Source organism: Mustela nigripes, chromosome 2, assembly GCF_022355385.1.
Source record: "Mustela nigripes isolate SB6536 chromosome 2, MUSNIG.SB6536, whole genome shotgun sequence".
In the NCBI taxonomy this organism is placed as follows: Eukaryota; Metazoa; Chordata; class Mammalia; order Carnivora; family Mustelidae; genus Mustela; species Mustela nigripes.
The window spans coordinates 35,107,187-35,126,306 of NC_081558.1; the positions used below are offsets into that span (position 1 = coordinate 35,107,187).

At 37.2% G+C, this 19,120-nt stretch overlaps 1 protein-coding gene across 1 annotated transcript in view; it reads right to left on the reverse strand.

Annotated features, from left to right (window-relative positions):
- SUCLG2 (succinate-CoA ligase GDP-forming subunit beta) overlaps nt 1-19,120 on the reverse strand; it is a 260,932-nt gene that overhangs the window by 99,653 nt on the left and 142,159 nt on the right. Inside the window, exons 7-8 of the mRNA XM_059390128.1 lie at nt 13,792-13,888; nt 1,619-1,780 (exon numbers count right to left, since the gene is read on the reverse strand). Of these exons, the coding sequence (XP_059246111.1) occupies nt 1,619-1,780; nt 13,792-13,888 (259 nt within the window). The remainder of the gene's footprint in view (nt 1-1,618; nt 1,781-13,791; nt 13,889-19,120) is intronic.

Consider the following 19,120-nt stretch of genomic DNA (forward strand, 5'->3'; position numbering starts at 1 on the left):
ATCAAAATAATAGTCTTATCCCTCTGTTCCTTCTCCAAATTAATAAAAGAAAAGTTCACTAGTAACCTGATCACTAAAACTAGAACTGAAATGTGCTTACTCATAGGGGCTTTTTTTTTTTTTTTTAAAGAAAATAAAGAAAAAAAGAAGAAAATAAATAAAGAGTTTTAACACTGCAATTCTTATTTTCCAGAGCTGAGTTTTATTGACCAATTGTACTTCTTTAGCTTCTTATACTTAATTACATGAAATTATTTTCCTCAGGTTAGAAAGGGAAAAAAATAAAAAAAGCAGACCTCCTGAACACAGCAGAAACTCTCAAGGTAAAATATACTTCACTTTTTCTGACCCTTGAATTCCCCAGACAAGCCTGTGAACTATGACTAATTTAATTAAGTTCGGGTGACTACAACAAAAACGGTTTATATACGATCTTAAAACAATTTGAAATGTGTTAATCGTCGCTTTTGAGGCTGCTAACTTGGTCAAATCATGCATACTCCCACAGAGGCTACAAAGAATCTGTATTTAATTTGTTCTAAACACACTATTATATCATTCTCCTTTCTAAATGCCTACAAATATTGAGAGCACATTAGCTTATCAAGATCAGAACAATGTGAGTGATCTGGTACATTACAGTTATTACTCCAATACAAAGCAAGAGCTTTTGGTTATCACTTGTAATTAGATGTCATTTTCTATTGTATGGCTCAGCAGACTACTGGATGAGGTCTGTTCAATTCTGAATATAATAATCCTGTTGGTTTAATGAGCTACAAATCTTTTTTATTTTAATTCCATTAAGATTAAGACCTCAGTTTCCAGTGCAATGAATTGGTTCCACCAGAAACATAGATGTGTATAAATCTTAGCTCTATAAGCTGTGGACAATAACAGAAATTGTATTGCCTCTATAGGCTCATTCTTATCTCAGCTGAATAAGCCATTTTCACAAATTTAGATGAGTATGATAAAATCAATTGTTTTATTAATAAAGTGGATAATGGATTAAACATTTTATCATTTGGTTATTATAAAAGCTGAAACTACAGTATAATGATTCAAGTATATGTTCTCTTCTACTTCCTCTGAGAAATTTTATCTTAAAACCAAATTTCAAAAGACTTCCTAGCATATTAACTCTGATTGGAGCAGCAAGGTTTTTGATTTTTATTAAGCAAAATTTAACTGAGATGTTTTAAAATAGTATTTCTCAGCTGGGGTGATTTTGCTTACCGGAAGATATTTGCTAGTGCTTCATGGCATCTCTGGTTGTAACAATGGCGGGGGTGGGGGTGTCCCAGTGGTGCATAAAGATCAGGGACACTGCCAAATATCTCACAATGTATAGGCCAGCCTTTCATTGTAAAGAGTTTTCCCACCCCAATTGTCAATAGCGTCAGACTTGAGAAACCCTGCTTTAAACCAGTGACCACCGGGCAAAATGAACATTGGGAAGAAACTCAGAAACTGTTTCCCAAGACTTTTGGGCTATAGAAACTCCTATTTCCACTGGCTACTGGGAAATACCATTTCAGAAAGGTTCAGAAATCTGGACTACTTAAAATTCTACAAAAATCCACAAATCATGCTTTTGATAGAACTACATTCTTACCAAAGCAGGCAATGTTCCCGTCCAGTCCTATATATTTTAGATCATATTTGGCAGCTTCGTTTTCAATGGGTTCATTCTCTGATTTGTCATCCATGGCAAATATGTCCTTTTGTCGGAATTCTGCATTGTCATCAAAGTTTATCTTTGCATCAAAACAGACAACTAAATAAGGGGGAAAAAAAGGCACAAACATGAATATCTCTTAAGGTTATACAAATTAGTTCCCTAGGCTGGCAGGCAGAGAAGAAAGAAAAATAAGATTCTGTCATTTTTCTCTCAGGAGAGGGACAGGAGAAGCTGTTACAGCTTTCTTGATTTTAAGCTTTAGAGCTACAAGGACAAATATGGTGGCATAGACCCTGTTCTCATTACATTCTAAAAAAGAGCACAGTAATCTATACCTGTTGGTCTCTGTTTAATAAAATAATAATATAAGTTGTGGTCACCCATGAAAAGTTATAGGCTGTCAAAAAAATAAATAAAAGCTATAGACTGCCACATCTACATACAGCTTTGATTTGCCATTTTTATTACATTTCTTACTTTTAGTATGTAACCACTAATCATCGCTTTTACCTTTTGTGCAAAGAGAAACTAGATAATAATGCTTAAACCCACTTTCCTCCTTTGTCCTTCTGATGCTACAAAGAGAAATTTCTATTTAATCAGTATCCTCACTAATATTTCTGTAAGATTCAATGCAAAGAACACCAGGTTAGAATCAAAAGTTTTTTATTTGATCCTTAACTAACTCTGTAACTTGATAAAAAAAAAGTAATAATAATAACCTACTTCCTCTTTGGGTCTCAGTTTTCTTATTTAGAAAATGGAAAAAAACAATCCCTAAACTGATGGATATACTTAACTTTGGGGTCAGCTCAAACTAGGACCGTCAACCTGATGTGTGCACGATATGACTCTTTTGATCCAAGTTATAGAACACTAAGAGACAGACAGATGAGACATGGTAGAAGGTGGCCAGGCATTACCTGGCACTCCTGTCTCTAGTCTCTGGTGCAGGTAGAAATCTCCCACTCTCTCAATGGCCAAGAGCACTGGACACAGTTGAAAATAACCAAGTGATACAGATGCACTGAAGGGAGAGCGTTTTCTTTGGTTTACAAGATATCTCCTATATGAACTGCCAGGGAGAGACTGCAGTGAGGAGGGGTGATATGCAGGTTTCTGGGATCTGACCCCATTTATTATATCCCTTTGGGGATTAGTTGTCCACAATGACATTCCATTCTAACCTTCACTTACTCTACTTCGGATATTGATAGACAGGGATCTTTGACTTAGACTTTAGAGAAATGACCCATTCTCCTCCTGCATGGCTGAAAGGCACCTTCTTCTTTGAAGAGAAGCAACTTGGAATAATTCATTCAAGAGCAATGACCATGGTCTGTTAATCCCATTTGCTTACAGTGACGAGAAAATACTGTCACATTACAACATCCTAGAATTACACACCCTTTCTAGAGATTTTATACAAGGGACTCTCTACCACAAAAATGAAGCACTTTGGTACAAATCTATGCAGAACTGGCATTTTAACATCTAAGAATACTTAGCATAAATAAAAACCCAAACCACAAATTATTTAAAGTAGCACTGACTGGCAAGAGAGGATCTTATATAGAAGTTAATGTCTGCCAGAGTCCTTAGTCTTGCCACAAAATGTCCAACCACTTTACCCACACACTGTGAACACACGGAGCAAATGAGTAATTACTGTCCAGAATACTGCAATCTTAATGATGGAATCCTACAATTACCAAAGGAATTGGCCAACGTTTTCTGCTTGCTACAGTGGCATTTTGTCAGCAGTTAATGACTGGTATAATAATCAATAGGAAAGCAACTTCATTCTTGGCTTTCCACTAGGCTTATAAATAAATTTTAATTAATTTATTAGTAATTATAGCTCGTCCGTTACTCACTGGCAAGACTACTTGTCACCGACACCTTCAAGATGGGCAAAGGCTATCAAATTGACTTCCTGACTGAAGAGTTTCAAATAAAAGAATTCTTGGTCAAGATCAATAAACTAGTAAATCAAAATAGGTCCAGGCTGATCTTTGCCCCTTACACAGACTACAGTTCCAAGCTACTTGAGAGAACATAATTAATGGATATGCATGCGAAGATCAGGAGGCAGCCCCACCTACCCTCTGCAAAGCCAGATATACAAAAGACGCTTTTTCCTGCAGTATGATGTATATGCCAAGGACAGAAATGAGTGCACTATTTGGGGGAAACCTGAGAATTAAATCAGAGCTTAAAGATGATAATATAAATATATAATTTATATTTTTATAAATATAAATTTTATAAAAATTTTATAAAATTTTAATAATTTTTTGTAAATTTAATAAATTTTTATAAATATAAAAGGGCTGCCTACAGGTGGAAATCAAGGTGCACCTACAGGTGTTAGACTTGTGGGAAAATGACCTCTCTGCAATGGCCCCTTGCCCATTGTTCCCTCTTTGTAAAGAAAACTAAATGGCATAACGAGGCCAGTGTACGTTATATCCTAGTGCTTTGGGAAGTAACAGACACTACGTATGTAGGAAGCGAGGGGACTCAGGAATTAAGAAGAGTGACCCAAAACTGAATTGTCACCCTCAAAGCCTTAATCGTTTTCTGCAGGTGGAACCCAGGGAGAGTAGAACTCCTTAAGGAGGTACAGGGACTCCTTCAGACGCATATTTGTTACACCTGCTCAATATTTTCAAAGGAGTCCCAAACATACAAAGTGCTTTCCTGCCTCAGTATCTCAGTGTATAACGCGGTATCACCCGGATGTTTCCCCTTGAACTTCACCACTTAGTGAACTCTGGCATCAAACTCACCTGGGTATGAACGATAATTCGGACGCTTTAGAGTCAGGTAGCTGTCGTCACCTCTCTTAAGCCCAGCGGCCTGGTCTATAAAATGAAAGCCAGAGTATTTTCTAGTGCGTGGTGTTTGTGTGCAAAGCTGGGACTGCGTGCAAAGCCCTCCGCAGCACAGACACTGGCCATTATACTCAGCTTCCTAATGCTGCAGCCCAGGCCATAGCCTTGTCCTATACTACAAATGACCTGTCTTTGGTCCCATTCCCTTATAATCCTAGACTTCTGTTTACAGTGAATCTAAACTAATGCCTCCTGGAGTTTACAGATGTACAGATTACCTGTGATTTTCAGTGAAATGCCATGTTCAGAATATGTAAGAATTTCCCATGGGAAGGACTTTTAGGGTTAGCATTTCAGGCAGTGTGACTAGTCAAGAAGGAGATTTTAGCCTAAAGGTTGAGGATGAAAGAGATGCCTTTGATGACCCTCAAATCACACCACACCTTTCCATAAGGCCCCAGGTGGCTAAAGATTGGTACAAAATAGCCCCAAGTGAAAATCTCAGTCCGGCTGTGGCAAAGGATAGTCCTTGGGACAGCTTGCTATCTATTCTCCTAAATAGAGTTGGACTGGAATACAACTACGTCCATTCGTTTACATATTTCTATGGCTGCTGTCCCAAGGCAACAGCAGAGATGACTCATAATTGAGAGTCTATGGTCCTTTACAGAAAAAAGACAGCCAATTCCCACTAAGTCACACTTCTCATGTTGTAATAGTCACAGGTATCATACTTATTACAGCGAAAGAGAAACTTAGGAAAGTGTATCTAATGGCATGAAAATAAAAGAGCATAAGGGACGAAATAAACAAAAAGTTGCAGCTTGCACAAAAGGAGTGGATTAATCCTTGAATCTTGATTCACTCTTATATGCTTATTCCCCCCTGTAAGACCTGTCCAAGTACACTTTTAGAATGAGGGTGTTAAAAATGGATTGATGGCTATGTCAACAGTGGGGCAATAAAATAAACTTGCTTGCTCAAACCTTAGCTTTTTCATTTATTAAAACAACAAACTACACGAAAATGTATTTTTCAAGGTACCGAACTTGGTTCAGACATAAGATATTCAATGTCACATTAATGAAACCTCAATTCTATAGAAAATTCATCTTAAACAAAGGCCATTCTGTGTACAAATTGGGTGAAAAAACATACCTATTAATATTTATAAAACAATTTTCACCATCAAAAGCACATTGTTACATGCTTGATAGATTATACAAATGAATTTTCCTTCTGAACAAATATCAAAGACAGCTGCGGTACTTATATTCATCGGGAGTTTTGTTTTTTTGTTTCGTGGTGTGGGAGTCTGTGAGCTGCTAATTCACCAACCTAGATGAAGAACCTGCCTGGCAGTTAGCAGCCTCTGACCCTAGAGTTTTAACAGAAGAATGTGCTACAGAATTAAACAAAAGAAAAATACATTTCAGAGCGGAGACTCACACATAAAAGAAACATAAAAACAGCAGGAAATAAGATTGTCATAATTAGTTTGAAAAATAATCTGTCTTCAAGCAATGTACTGCACTTGATTTGTGATAAATAACCATAATATGCTATTGAAATGCACCTTGCCGTGATGGCCTTAAAATGCTGATACTTTCAAATTAGTCCCCTTTCCATTAAATATTGATGTTCCAAGAGTTGTATACTTTTTAGAACTTTTTTTGAGTTGCTGCAAAATAGAAAATAGATGTGAGGCGGGAGGGGGATTCGGGTGAAGGTAGAGAACTGAAAATGTTCTTGAAAATAGAGTCTTGTGTATAAAGAGAGAAACAGAGAGAAACACCCACCAACAACATGGGCACTTGCTAACACGAAGCAACAGGGTGGCTATTTAGGGAAATTAATCTGAAGCAAGAGGGATCTGATGTGCCAGTTAACTTTGGATCACTCAGCCTTAGTTCTCATGGAGTCTTGGCCAGGTAGTCACTGTTTTAAATTGAGTTTCATTCCAATAGCTTGGTGAATGGATTTGGGCTGAGCAGGAATTCTTAATCTTGGGACTATTGGTAGGTTAGGTGAGATCGTTGTCTACTGGGGGTAGGGGTGTGCTGTGTACTGTAGGATATTTAGCAACATCCCTGGCCTCCACCCACAAGAGGCAAGTAGCATCCTGCACACCCAGTTGTGATAAACAAAAATGGATATTAGCAAAACTCAGTGTGGGGATCACATGCAATCACTGTGTTGTATACCTGAAACTAATATAATGCTTTATGTCAGTTATAACTCAATACAAACAAACAAACAAACAAACAAACAAAAATGTCTGTAGACATGGCCAAACATCCCCTGAGGGGACGATGTCTACCCTCCTCATTGAGAAACACTACTTTAGAGACACCAAGTCTGGCTGAAAGTGGGAAGAAATGGAATAGAGCATAAAATCTCACAGCGGCTTGTAAAACAAATGAATGAAAAGATAGGTAGATAAATAATGATAAAGAAAACCCTGCTTTAATTAAAGGTTTTTTTAAGTAATCTCTGCACCCCATGTGGGACTCAAAACTCATGAACCTGACTGAGATCAAGAGTCGCATGCTCTTCCGACTGAGCTAGGCAGGCACCCCAAGAAAACCTTGCTTCTAACTTGGTCACATGTTTTTGTTTTTGTTTTTAAGATTTTATTTATTTGACAGAGAGAGAGAGATTGAGCACAAGCAAGGGGAGTGGGAGAGGGAGAAGCCGGCTCCCTGCTGAGCAGGGAGAACTCGGCCACACATTTAATGAATTCTGGCAACACAACTGGACAAGTAAGGAAAAGAGTTAATTTCTCTTTGACTATTTAATTAACAGCTTATTTTCATTTCAATAAAATGTAGACCATTCTGGTAGACATGTGACTCTATCCCTGATTCCATTGAGAAACTGTCTTCTCTTATACATGTGATTCCAGCTCAGTGGCTGGCCTAAATACAAATATGGGATCCAAGTAGGGCCAATCAGAATCATTTGAAGAGATTGCTGCGTGGTTGCCGGAAGAGAATGATGAAAAATGGGAGCCATCTTAGCTGTCCCTCCAGAGAGCCTGGCCGACAAAAAAGAAATGATTCAGAGGCAACCGGGCTAGAAGACCAGGGCTTCATGCCTTCAACCAGCCCACTCCCTGTTACATGAGGAAAGTAAGTATCCTTACCTGACCTGGAAGCTTCTTAACAAAAACTAGACTGATGTTGGGTTTTTGTTACTAACAACCATTATAATTCTAATAGTTACTAAACTACATACAGTCAATAGTGCCAAATTATATTCTTTGAATCAAATTATTAATCACATTGTTAAAAATAATTCTGGGACTGCATTTGTTTCGCCATATTAAAAATTTCCCATAGGTGACCAAGCAGCATAGACGTTATCAAGATCATTGTTTTTCATCCAACTGAGTATTATCTGTTGTGCAACTATACGACCAGTCACGTGGATTTTTTAAAAAAAATATTCCTCATTAACCAATGGAAGACAGAAGAAACTCTCTTAAAAAGAAGCTTTGCAATAGAGAAGTTTAAAGTAAAAATGTTTATTTTTTTTAAAAGATTTTATTTTTTTATTTGACAGACAGAGATCACAAGTAGGCAGAGAGGCAGGCAGAGAGAGAGGAAGGCAAGCAGGCTCCCACTGAACAGACAGCCCGTTGCAGGGCTCAATCCCAGGACCCTGGGATCATGACCTGAGCCGAAGGCAGAGACTTAACCCATTGAGTCACCCAGGCGCCCCCATAAAGTAAAAAAATGTTTAGTGTGATGCCAAGCTCCTTAAACTTCTAAATTAAGTCCTTATTAAATCAAATTTTAATGTGAAATGTTCTATGTTCTACTCTTACTGATCTAAATGGAAAAAAATTAAATATTCACATTATAAATATTAAGATTATTAATACTGTTAGGATATAAATGACTTTTTTTACAGCTTCTAAATAAAGAATTGCTTTAGGGGATTGTGACAATGATGAAGATCAATTTATACATTTGGTCATTAATCACCGTTTCCTAATTGGGTTTAATTTGACTACTGCTCATTAGAGTTATAAACCAACACACTCATTTAATTGTGATTATAATTCAATAGCTGAACTTTTATGGTACAATGAACAAATTAATAGCTAAAGATAATTTTGCTCTTAAAAATATCACATAAGACTTATGCTTTAATGAACCAAATACACAGAATGTATTTTATGATGATTCCTTCAAAAAAGCTCAAGAATTTTCCTTTCTCTTGATAATTAAAAAGAAAACTTCTGATTTCATGAGGTTTTACAAATACATTCTAGGAAAAGTTTCTTGCACTGTTATTGCCTGCATCAGACTACTGTCTGTGACTGACAATTTACCAAAGGTTTAAATGAAAGTAGTTTTACAGCCTGACTTTTAACCAATTCTTTGGCTGAATTTCCTTTTTAGATACGAAATAATCAGGTCACTTGTGAATACTAGCTTGAAAAGCAAACCATGACTTTGAAGCACTTATACTCAACTTCCCTCCCTTTTGTTTCTTGGATTTAATTAACAGCCACTCGATGCAGCATGAATTCTGACTAATTTCTACTTAGCTGGAAACTACGTATAGGTCACACTGATAAAAATAAATTACTAGTTTGAGAGAAAAAAGGTAAAATAGCAGTCTTGCATATAAAAATCAACACACACTGTATTGAGAGAGACACAGGTTCAAATCCCAGCTCCAGTAATGGGATGCCTATGGAAGAGTCACATTAATTTTTAATCCTCTATAAAATGGAGACAATAACTCCACACTTTTTGGGATTGCTACAAGTAATAAGAAAGAATATATATAAAAGCTTACCACAGTATGTGTCATATGAACTCAAAACAGTTTTCTTCCACTTCACTTCTTCTCTATATAAAGTACTAATGATTTTATAGTCAAACAGAATTTTTAAAAATATTTATGAATAAAAGGTAGTTTGCTTATAAATAACCTACCACAGATATTTATCTGGTGGTCACGTGTGCAAACCATGAAATATATTATTTTCAATGGCTTCCTAAACATTATTCATCGGTCCTAACCTAAAATTTAAAAAAAATAACAAAAAACAAAAAATAGACAAATAGATTGAAATCCATACCTTTTCTGAAATACTCCCTTTTTTTAGAGCTATCATCTAGTTTAAATTTAAAAAATTAATTTTTCAATTTTTTAACTTTATTCATTTGAGAGAGTGCATGCGAGGGAGCAAGAGTACCAGCAGGGAGAGGGGGAAGCAGACTCCCCAATGAGTAAGGAGCCTCACATGAGGCTTGATCCCAGGCCCCTGAGATCATGACCTGAGCTGAAGGCAGATGCTTAACGGACTGAGCCACCTAGTTGCCCCTAATTTAACTGTTTTTACATGAAAATGGAGAATTTATTAGACAAACACAGGGGCCTCCATCAGAAATGCCACAAGACTCATGGAAGAAGACCAGGACTGTCTTTCATTCGTTCCAGTGCAATTGGTGACGATTATAATTTTAAGCAAAGCCTTAATTTTTGTATGGAGTTTTACTTTTTTTTTGTTTTTACTTTCAATGTCCATTATCTGATTTGATTTTCAGAAGGAGAAGAAATAATAATATAATCATAGCTAATGCTTTTGTACCTCTTACCATCTGCCAAGCCTTGTTGTAGGAACATTAATTATTCTCACAACAATCTTCTAAGGTAGGTACTCTTATTATTGTCCCCATTGTGTACTTCCAGTATAGCTAACATACAGTGTTATTTTAGTTTCAGGTGTACAATACAATCAGGTAAGTTCCATGCATTACTCAGTGCTCATTACAGTGAGCAGACTCTCAATCCCCTTCACCTATTTCAGGTATCACTACCCTCACACACACATACACTGACCTCCCCTCTGGCAACCACCAGTTTGTCCTCTGTATTTAAGTGTCTATTTTGTTTGTCCCCTTTTTGTTGTTGTTTTCTATCTTAATTTCCACATATGAGTGATATCATACAGTATTTGTCTTAGTCTGCCTTATTTTACGTAGTATGATACACTCTAGATCCATTCATGTTGCTGCAAATGGTTAAGATTTCATTTTTATGACTGAGTCATATTTCACTGTGTGTGTGTGTGTGTGTGTGTGTGTGTGTGTGTGTGTTTGTACAGACCACTTCTTTATCCACTCATTTATAGATGGGTACATGGGTTGCTTCCATATATCTTGATTATCATGAATAATACAGCAATGAATGTAAGGGTGCACATATATTTTTGAATTAGTGCTTTCATTTTCTTTGGGTAAATAAATATCCAGTTATGGAATTCCTGGGTCATATGATAATTCTATTTTTAATTTTTTTAATAACCTCCATTGTTTTCCATGGTGGTTGTACCAGCTTACGCTCCCACCAACAGTGCACAGGGGTTTTTTCCACATCCTTACAAACATTTGTTTCTCATGTTTTTTATTTTAGCCATTCTGACAAGTATGAAGTGGTATCTCCTTGGGGTTTTGATTTGTTTCCCTGATGAAGATATGCTTAACATATTTCCATGTGCCTGTTGGCCATCTGTATGTCTTCTTTGGAAAAATGTCTATACATGTCTTCTGCCCATTATTAATTGGTGTTGAGCTGTATAAGTACTTTATATATTTTGGATATTAACCCCTCATCAGATATACCATTTATAAATATCTTCTCCCATTCATTCGTTGTCTTTTTGTTTGGTTGATGGTTTCCCTTGCTGTATAAAAGCTTTTTATTTTGATATAGTCCCAATAGTTTATTTTAGCTTTTGTTTCCCTTGCTTCGAGACATATCTAGAAAAATGTTGCTACAGCCAATGTCAGAGAAATGACTTCATGGGCTCTTTTTTAGGATTTTTATGATTTCAGATATCACATTTGGATTTTTAATCCATTTCAAGCTTATTTTGGTATAAGGTATAAGACTGTGGTCCAGTTTCATTCTTTTGCATAGAAGTTGTCTGGTTTTCCCAACATCATTTGTTGAAGAAACTGTCTTCCCATTGCATTTTCTTACCTCCTTTGTCATAAATTGACTGTATAATCATGGGTTTCTGTTCCATTGATCTGTGTATTTATTTTTGTGCAAGTGCCATATTGTTTTGTTTACTATAGCTTTGGGTTATATCTGGAAATCTGGGATTGTGATTACTTCCAGTTTTGTTCTTTTTCAAGATTGCTTTGACTATTTAAGGACTTTTGTTTCTCCATACAAATTTTAGGAATATTTGTTATAGTACTGTGAAAAATGCTGTTGGTATTTTAATAGGAATTGCATTATATCTGTAGATTGTTTTGGGTATACGGACTTTTTAACAATATTTGTTATCCCAATTCATGAACATGGAATGAATATCTTTTTCCATTTATTTGTACCATCTTCAACTTCTTTCAACAATGTTTTGTAGGTTTTTTTGAGTACAGGACCTTTCACCTTGTTGGTTAAATCATTCCTAAGTATTTTACTATTTGGTGCAATTATAAATGAAATTATTTTCTTAATTTCTCTTTTTGCCATTTCATTATCAGTGTATAGGAATGCAATGGAGTTCTCTATATTGATTTCATGTCCTGCTACTTTACTGAATTCCTTTATCAGTTCTAGCAGTTTTTTGGTGGAGTCGTATTTGGGTTTTCTATGTGTAGCATCATGTCATCTGCAAATAGTGAAAGTTTTGCTTCTTCCCTTCCAATCTGGATTTCCTTTATTTTTGCCTCATTGCTGTGGCTAGGACTTCCAGTACTCTGTTGAATAAAACTGGTGAGAGGACATCCTTGTCTTGTTCCTGATCTTAGAGGTAAAGCTCTCAATCTTCCACCACTGAGTATGCTATTAGCTATGGGTTTCTCAGAGATGATCTTATTATGTTGAGATATATTCCCTTTAAACCTAGTTTGTTGAGGGTTTTTATCATAAATGGATGTTGTACTTTGTCAAATACTTTTTCTGCATCTATTGAAATGATCTTAAGGTTTCTATCCTTTCTCTTATTGATGTGATGTATCATACTACTTAATTTACAAATATTGAACTACTCTTCTGTCCCAGGAATAAATCCCACCTGATCATGGTGAATGATTTTTTTAATATATTATTGAATTTGATTTTCTGGTATTTTATTGAGGATTTTTACATCTATGTTCATCAGCGATATTAGCCTGTAATTTGTGTTTTTTTTTGGTGGTATCTTCATCATAATTTTTTGTGTCAAGGTAGTGTTGGGCCTCACAGAATAAATTTGGAAACCTTCCTTCCCTTTCTAACTTTTGGAATAGTTTGAGACAAATAGGTATTAACTATTATTTAAAGGTTTGATAGGATTCACCTGGGAAGCCCTCTGGTCCTAAACATTTTTTTGTTGGGTGTTCTTCCTGGATTACCTGAGAAGAGGACCTATATCTTATTAATGTCAGGGACTGGTCTGTTTTGTGCCTGACATTGAATGTATACACAAACACCAGTCACTTCACTCTACAAGACAGTTATCATTTTTACCACTCTTTTGGATTAAAAACAAAACAAAAACCAAACTCTAAGGCTTAGCCCAGGTCTGAGGCCAGGATACGGCAGGTTCAGAATCTGAACTCAGTCCCCTTTGTAAAGCACCATACTATGCCCGCTTTGGCTGGCAACTTGGTTGTACTTGCACAGAGCAGATCACCCAATTTACCCAATAGTAAATTTGTATTCACTGATGGCCCACAACATGCTAGACAGTATACAAGACACTGGGGGTGAATTTGCTAAAAAAGATAAGGTCCGTGCAACTTCCATTCCATGTATCCCAGTCCTAACCACTTGATACCCCACCCTCTACCACCAAACACACATAGATTCACAAGCTTTTACTATCAAAATAATAGGAACTTATCAAATACCAGCTTTCAAGCATTTCCAGCTCCCTAGAAGCAGGTGCATTCATTACACTCCAATGCAGAGACTTCTGTTGCTACCCAGGATTTTACCTCAGTATAAGCAAGAAAGGCCCTGGAAAAACAAGGGAGTGTCGGTGGATGGATGTTTCTAAATAAAATAAGAAGGCGCTTCCCCTGAGGCCTGGCATGGCGACGCAAACCAACTCCAGGGCTGACGTGTTTAACCGCAGGACAGGAGTGTCTGAGACCACGGCCGAAAGTAAATTAATGAAATGAATGCAAAGCTGCTGCTACAGTCTTTTGTCCAATTTAATTAATAGTTTGCATAAATAATCACATTCATTTGTTACTGTTGTTCTTGCTGGTGGTTTTTTTGTTTGTTTTTTCTTTTTCTTTTTTTGGTTACCTTGTCCTTCTGGGGTTTCACCAAAGGGATTCACTTCCACTTGAGTTGCATCAATTTTCAGGAAGAGATTGTACAGCTTCTTAATTTGATCTGCAGCCTAAATGGGATCAAGTACAACAAAATTACACCAAAGCAGTAAAAGAACATTTATTTTGCTGGATTAATGAAACCTTAAAAATAGCAAGTCATGTCTTTACGTTCAGGTAGGTTTTTTGAAGGGAAAAAGAGAAAAGCACAATTATTTTAATTTCCACTGCTATTCATTAGAAGGAACTGCTCAACTTTCCTCCAGACACCAGGAAAGACCATTATCAGGAAAACAAAAATATTTTCAGTCTGGTCTAAAAACGTTAATCTTTTTGTAAATCATCATGTCCCTATTAGCTGAGCTACACTGCAGTATGAGCCACAATCATTAATACAAACAAGCTCCATTTAAGTAAAAGGTAAACACAATTGTGAGAGTTTATAATGACCATGTTTTCCTTATTATGCTAGAATAAAATAGTTATTACATTCATCAGTCCAAACCTATAATCTGGAAACGACAATTATGGAGTATCTAATGGAAACTGTGGCAAGCCAGGAAGATGAAAGTCCTACACGGTAGAGTTAGGGAACGGCACAGTTCAAACTAAACAGTTTGTCCTGAAGGCATAAACCATAAAGAACAATATCCAGAGTCTCCCTGATGTTATGCCCTGACTTCATTTTTCCTGCTGCTTGAAATTCACTCACTCATTCTTTTCAACCAACTTTTACGAATGGCATCTGCCACAGCGTGCTGGCATTGTGTGAAGTGGGGCAAGGGGAAGTCATCATGAATGGGGGCTTGATAGGACCCTGGAAGGCTCACACCTAGACAGAACTCAGCCTGTGCTGTAACTCAGTACTGCTATGCGTCCATGGCTCGGTGCTGGGCATGAGTTTCATTCTCGGCTCCACCTTCTGGTCTAGCCATCATTCTCCCTTGGCAATATTTTCGCTCATTGTTCCAGCTCTGCGTCTTTGCCCTCAGATCCATTTCCAGCTTTTCCCCCTCCCTACTCTGGGTATCTGGGGAGCTGACACTTGTAGACTGAGTTTCCAAGGCTTCTGGGCTGGATGGCTTCCAGCTCAGTTCAGCCAACTGGAAGCAGTGGTAGGAGATGAGAGGTGGGAGAAAGGGAAAAGCTAGGGTCCCCTCTCTTTCTGTCTTGCAGAAGCATCCTCTCCTCTGGCTTTAGCAACCACCAGAGACCCACCAGAGGTTCTACCTTCTGGATCCCATGGTGCAGTAACCACTGCCTCACTTCGCTTTGCCAGCATGCAGGGAGCAACAAATTTCTTGTTACACTTTCATTCTACCTTACCTCTCGGTCCACCCCCAAATTTCTCAACCCTGAAATTTCGCACCATCTAACCAATTCCCTAGAACAAAGTTCCACTGTGGTGAACGCTAAGAGAGCTTTCTTTGTTCCAGTATTGACTGAAGAACTCCTGGAAATGAAATTCATGTTGTCTTCACTTATTTTATGTATATTTATAAACTTTCCTAAATCCTAGTTTGAATCCAGGTCTCTACACATAGAGAAACATACAAAATGGGTAAGATTGAATATTTTTTTTAATATTGATTTTTTCTGCCTAGATAATGTATGTCCATGATATAAACTTCCCAAGGCATGCAAGAGTCTCCCTCTAAACCTTCCCCGGGCTGCCCAGCCACACGGCTCCCGGGGGCTCATCCTACAGCAGCCATCATTCATACATACATACATACATACACACACACGTCATACTCACTGATTCAATGACAGGTATATGCATAGTCTCCATCTGCCTTTTTTAAAAAAAACAAACTTGGTTCTATACCTTATTTCTTTACTTAAATGATTTTTTTAAAAGATTTTATTTATTCATCTGACAGAGATCACAAGTAGGCAGAGAGGCAGGCAGAGAGAGAGGGGGAAGCAGGCTCCCTGCGGAGCAGAGAGCCCGAGGCGGGGCTCGATCCCAGGACGCTGAGATTATGACCTGAGCCGAAGGCAGAGGCTTTAACCCACTGAGCCACCCAGGTGCCCCTATTTCTTTACTTATATGATTTTATAAAGCCTTCATCGGCAACACAAATAGAGTGATCTTATTCTTATACGTGATCACCTAATACCTTACGTGAATATATCATAGTTAATTCAGCCTGTCTCTTAAACAATAGCCATTTGGTTTCCAATCCTTTGACATTACTTAAAATGCAGCCTTTTCTATCTCTGTATGTGCGCTATACATGTGATTGAAAATCTGTAGGATAAATTACCCAGAGTGGAGCAAAAAAGGGGTGTGGAAATTTTAAATAATAAAAAATCATTTTATTATTCTTGGTAGAAGCTCTCCCTAGTTTCCCAGCCCGCAACTCAGTATCAGAGAAATTGTTTTTCTATGCACAACCATCAGCTATCTCAATCTTTACCAGTACGCCAGGTAAGAGTGGGTATCTCATATAGATCTTTGATTGGAACTGCTCTTACTATTAATGAATTTGAGCTTTATTCAATATTCTTTATTAAGAGACATTTGTTATTTCCTTTTCTCTGAATTTTGCCCATTTCTCTGTTGTGATTTTAGTCTTCTTTCTCACTGAGTTATAAGAAGCATTTTTACACGTCAAAGTTAGCTCTTCATCTCATATAAATTGCAAATATTTTTCTCCTTTAACATTTGCCTTTCATCCATGTGTCTGTTAATTCTGCCACATGGAATCTAGTAATAATAATGTCACTCTTTTCTTTTATGGCTTCTAGCTTTAGGTCAGACTTTAAGAAGGCTGGTCCTACCCTGAGAGTGGAAAAACAATTTTCCAATTTTTTCAAATGCTCTAAGATTTCTCTTATTACATGTTTACTTTTTTTTTTTTTATCCAAATGTATTTTATTTGAGCTAGTGTAAAGCTGATAAGTCACTCAGTGCAAAATAGATTTGTATTTTTAGGGATTTTCTAGGCCATCGATACGAGCTTGCAATGTAAGCCACATGAAAGAGGCACACTGTCTGTCCTGGGCATGGGGGCACCAACTGGACCTTTATAGCCTCTGCACAGAGTCAACAATAGATATTGGCTCAATCAATGATTAATAGTAAGGAGAAACCCTAAAATGGAAAAAAAAATTCTGGGTGCATACATATACAAGATATTATCCCAGGTACTTTAAAATTTTCTTCTTTTTTAAAATACACGTACTATTAAATGCATACTATTAAATCTCAATCTTTTTTTAAGTGTACACTTTGGCAGTCTCTAATCTATTCACAACGTCACCAGAAAAACTCCAGAACATTTTCATCCTGCAAAGCTGAAATGCTATACCCATCAAATAACAACTCTCCATGTTCCCCTTCCCTGATCCGACCATTCTACTTTCTGTCACTAGGCTTCTGAAGAGTCTAGGGACCTCATAGAAATGGAATCATGCATATACTTATCTTTTTGTAACTGGCTAATTTCACTTAGCACATTGTCCTCAAGCCTCATCCACACTTTGTCAGATCCTCCCTTTTTTTCAAGGCTGAACAACCTTCCACTGCATGTACATACCACACTTGGTTTATCTATTCATTTGTCAGGGGATACCTGGGTCACTTCAAAACTGAAGCCTGTATCAACCAAGCTTACCATGAGACTTGAATTTTCTAAACATGAATGCCATTTTAATTGTGCACTAACACAGCATTTGGCTTATATTCACCATTATAACTACTTATGACCATACAAAGAAAGACTCCAAACACTTTTTTGAGAAGGACTGAAGCATGATTAGATTTATGTTGTAAGATCTCTAAGGGAAATGTGTTATAAAATCTGTGTTGTACCATCTAATTTTTTAATTTATTTTTTTAAATCTTTTTTAAAAATTTATTTATTTATTTATTTATTTGACAGACAGAGATCACAAGTAAGCAGAGAGGCAGGCACAGAGAGAGGAGGAAGCAGGTCCCTGCTGAACAGAGAGCCCAATGTGGGGCTCGACTGTGGGTTCATGACCTGAGCCGAAGGCAGAGGCTTTAACCCTCTGAGCCACCCAGGTGCCCGTGTTGTACCATCTAAAAGGGAGAACCTGCCCAGCTTGGAGACTGAACGTACCTTATTCCAGATGCCATCCAGTGAATGGCTATAAAGGCTACGCAGGGAAAATGTGTCAGTCTGAGCAGGTGTAATAATAGAAAATGGCAGGCCTTGGGGCAAGCTGAGGTTAGCTCCCCAGCTTTCTAAACATGTTCAAATTTTTAAAATAAATTAAACACAAGTCAAAGAAAACATTCTGCTGTTTACCTTATAGTCAGCCAGCTTCCTACTGCCACCTACTTCCTCAGTTCAAAACCACACTGTACAGAAAATTTGTTTTCTTTTCTTTTGCCACCAATTAATGTTATTTTAAGGTGGTTTGCTAAGCAATTAAAAAAATTAAGATGCCTAAAATCAACTATCCTTTGAGCCATATGTACAAAACCCTGACAAATTTACAAGTACCTTCAAAAACGTTTTAGCAAGTTAAAATTTTTAGAAATATTTTTGTTTTATTCCAGGAACTAATATCATCAACACTTACAGTTTTTAAAGCCAGCCAGGGGGACAAACTGTTCTCAGATGCACTAGTGAATTATTTATTAACAGCACCCATCAAATCTTTTCATCAGCTTAAATACTAAATAAAGATGCATATTGGCAATTCATGGTGTCTGTGTTTTCAGAAATTAATAATATAGAGTATAACTGAGACACACTTGAGAAATCTGTGAATTTTTAGTCATTTTCAGCTTCCCTGTGGCTTTAGTCTTTTCATCCAATTCTTGCTGAAATGAATTTTGTCAGGAACACATACTTGGTAGTTTTTGTGCAAGGTGGTACTTTTTGTTGTTGCTATTAAGTCTAATGTGAATATCTTGTGTTCACAGACAACAGGCATGAGTTACAGGAAAGATGTTAATAACTTTACAAAATGATCATGTTATAAGCTGTTCATCCATAAGAGCTCTGCATCCAGATGCCTAAACCATGTCCTCGATGAGAATTAAGTGACTTTCAAGGTCACACTGAATCTGAGGGGGCTCAAAGATACCATTTCTTGATCAAAGGATCAGTAATTGTTGCTCATTTAAATGTCATCTCTTCTGGGGAGCTTCCTTTGCTTACTGGACACCGGCTTTCTGGAACATGTCGCTGACCTCTGTGGCTTGAGAAGGCTTCCCAAAGCAGAGGTTCCCAATGTACCACTCCAGCACACATATATTCTCCTTTCTACTGTGCAAATATAACCAGCTGTCCCCAGGTGAACAAATTCCAACACACCTACAA